Here is a 1,149-nt window from a genome sequence, read left to right on the forward strand (position 1 = left end):
TAATTGCAGCCTGCTTTAGCACACAGTTTGGACAAAACTGATGACCAAGGTGCTTAAGTGCCACAAGACAAAAATTCATGATTTTGCCTCATGATAAAGTATTCCAAAGTACTGCAATTTAGCTAATACAGAACCCCGTTGTAAGTCCGTAACTGGAAGACAAGAATACAGTTTGGGGCACACAACACTGATTTTTTCCTAGAAAGAAACAGGTGAGAAGTAGCAGGAGCAGAGCCTGGCAATTCTGAGCCATTTCACTGCCTGAGCCAGGCACTGCTACTATCACTCTCCTCACTACTTTCTTCTGCATGCCTCACAGTTACCTAGTGTTCCACAGTACTCTCTTATTGCATTTATTTTTTTAAGCACAATGCTTGAACACACACACTATCAGCAAACAAACAGGAACAGTTGCAAATTAATTCTGCAGTCATGTGCCAAGGATCTTACACTATCAATTTTAGCTCCCATACACCCAACAAGCCCTTTGCTCCCTTACACACAACGTTCTCAGGACACCCATGCTCCGTAACATACTGTTCCTTGAAAACGCAGGAACCCAGAGGGACAAGTAGGAGAGATTGGAAAGGTGTTAGGAAGGGAACATCAGAAGCAGAGAGAATATCGGGGTACAAGTTCTGGAATAAGTTACACGCATGTACAGTGCATGCTTTCACTTCATTCGTGCCATCACTGAACACCCGTGGATACATGCAGAGCACTGGAATGAAATGAACTGCTACAGAAGGAAACAGCATGGAAACCCCACGCTGCCTGGGGAAAACCCAACGGGCCAACGCTATCCAGTGGAGTTGTGCATCTGCACTCCCATGCTCGTATGGTATTAGCAAGCACAAAACTGCACTTTTGCTGCCATAACCACTTTTACACAATCAGCTGCTGACTCCAGTCCATACCGCACAGCCAGCCTGAATGAGGCCGCAGTTCCTCACAAGAAGGCCGCTGATCTCCTTACCGGATCTTATTGCCCGTTTTCATGCGAATCCACTGCGGGATAGGCCGGTTCTGCTTCTGCTTCTTCGCAAGGAAGCGTTTGATCTTGAACGTCTTGTGAGACGACTGGAAGAGAGAACAACTGTTAGTCCCGCCGGGCCCGGGCCGGCCCCACCACGGGAGCCCAGCACGGCA

At 47.7% G+C, this 1,149-nt stretch overlaps 1 protein-coding gene across 1 annotated transcript in view; it reads right to left on the reverse strand.

Moving 5' to 3' along the window:
- Positions 1-1,149, reverse strand: part of RPL39 (ribosomal protein L39) — a 2,602-nt gene that overhangs the window by 736 nt on the left and 717 nt on the right. The window contains exon 2 of the mRNA XM_009889338.1: positions 977-1,080. Coding sequence (XP_009887640.1) covers positions 977-1,080 — 104 coding nt within the window. The remainder of the gene's footprint in view (positions 1-976; positions 1,081-1,149) is intronic.

The sequence above is a fragment of the Charadrius vociferus genome, unplaced genomic scaffold (assembly GCF_000708025.1).
Source record: "Charadrius vociferus isolate BGI_N301 unplaced genomic scaffold, ASM70802v2 scaffold7, whole genome shotgun sequence".
NCBI lineage: Eukaryota > Metazoa > Chordata > Aves > Charadriiformes > Charadriidae > Charadrius > Charadrius vociferus.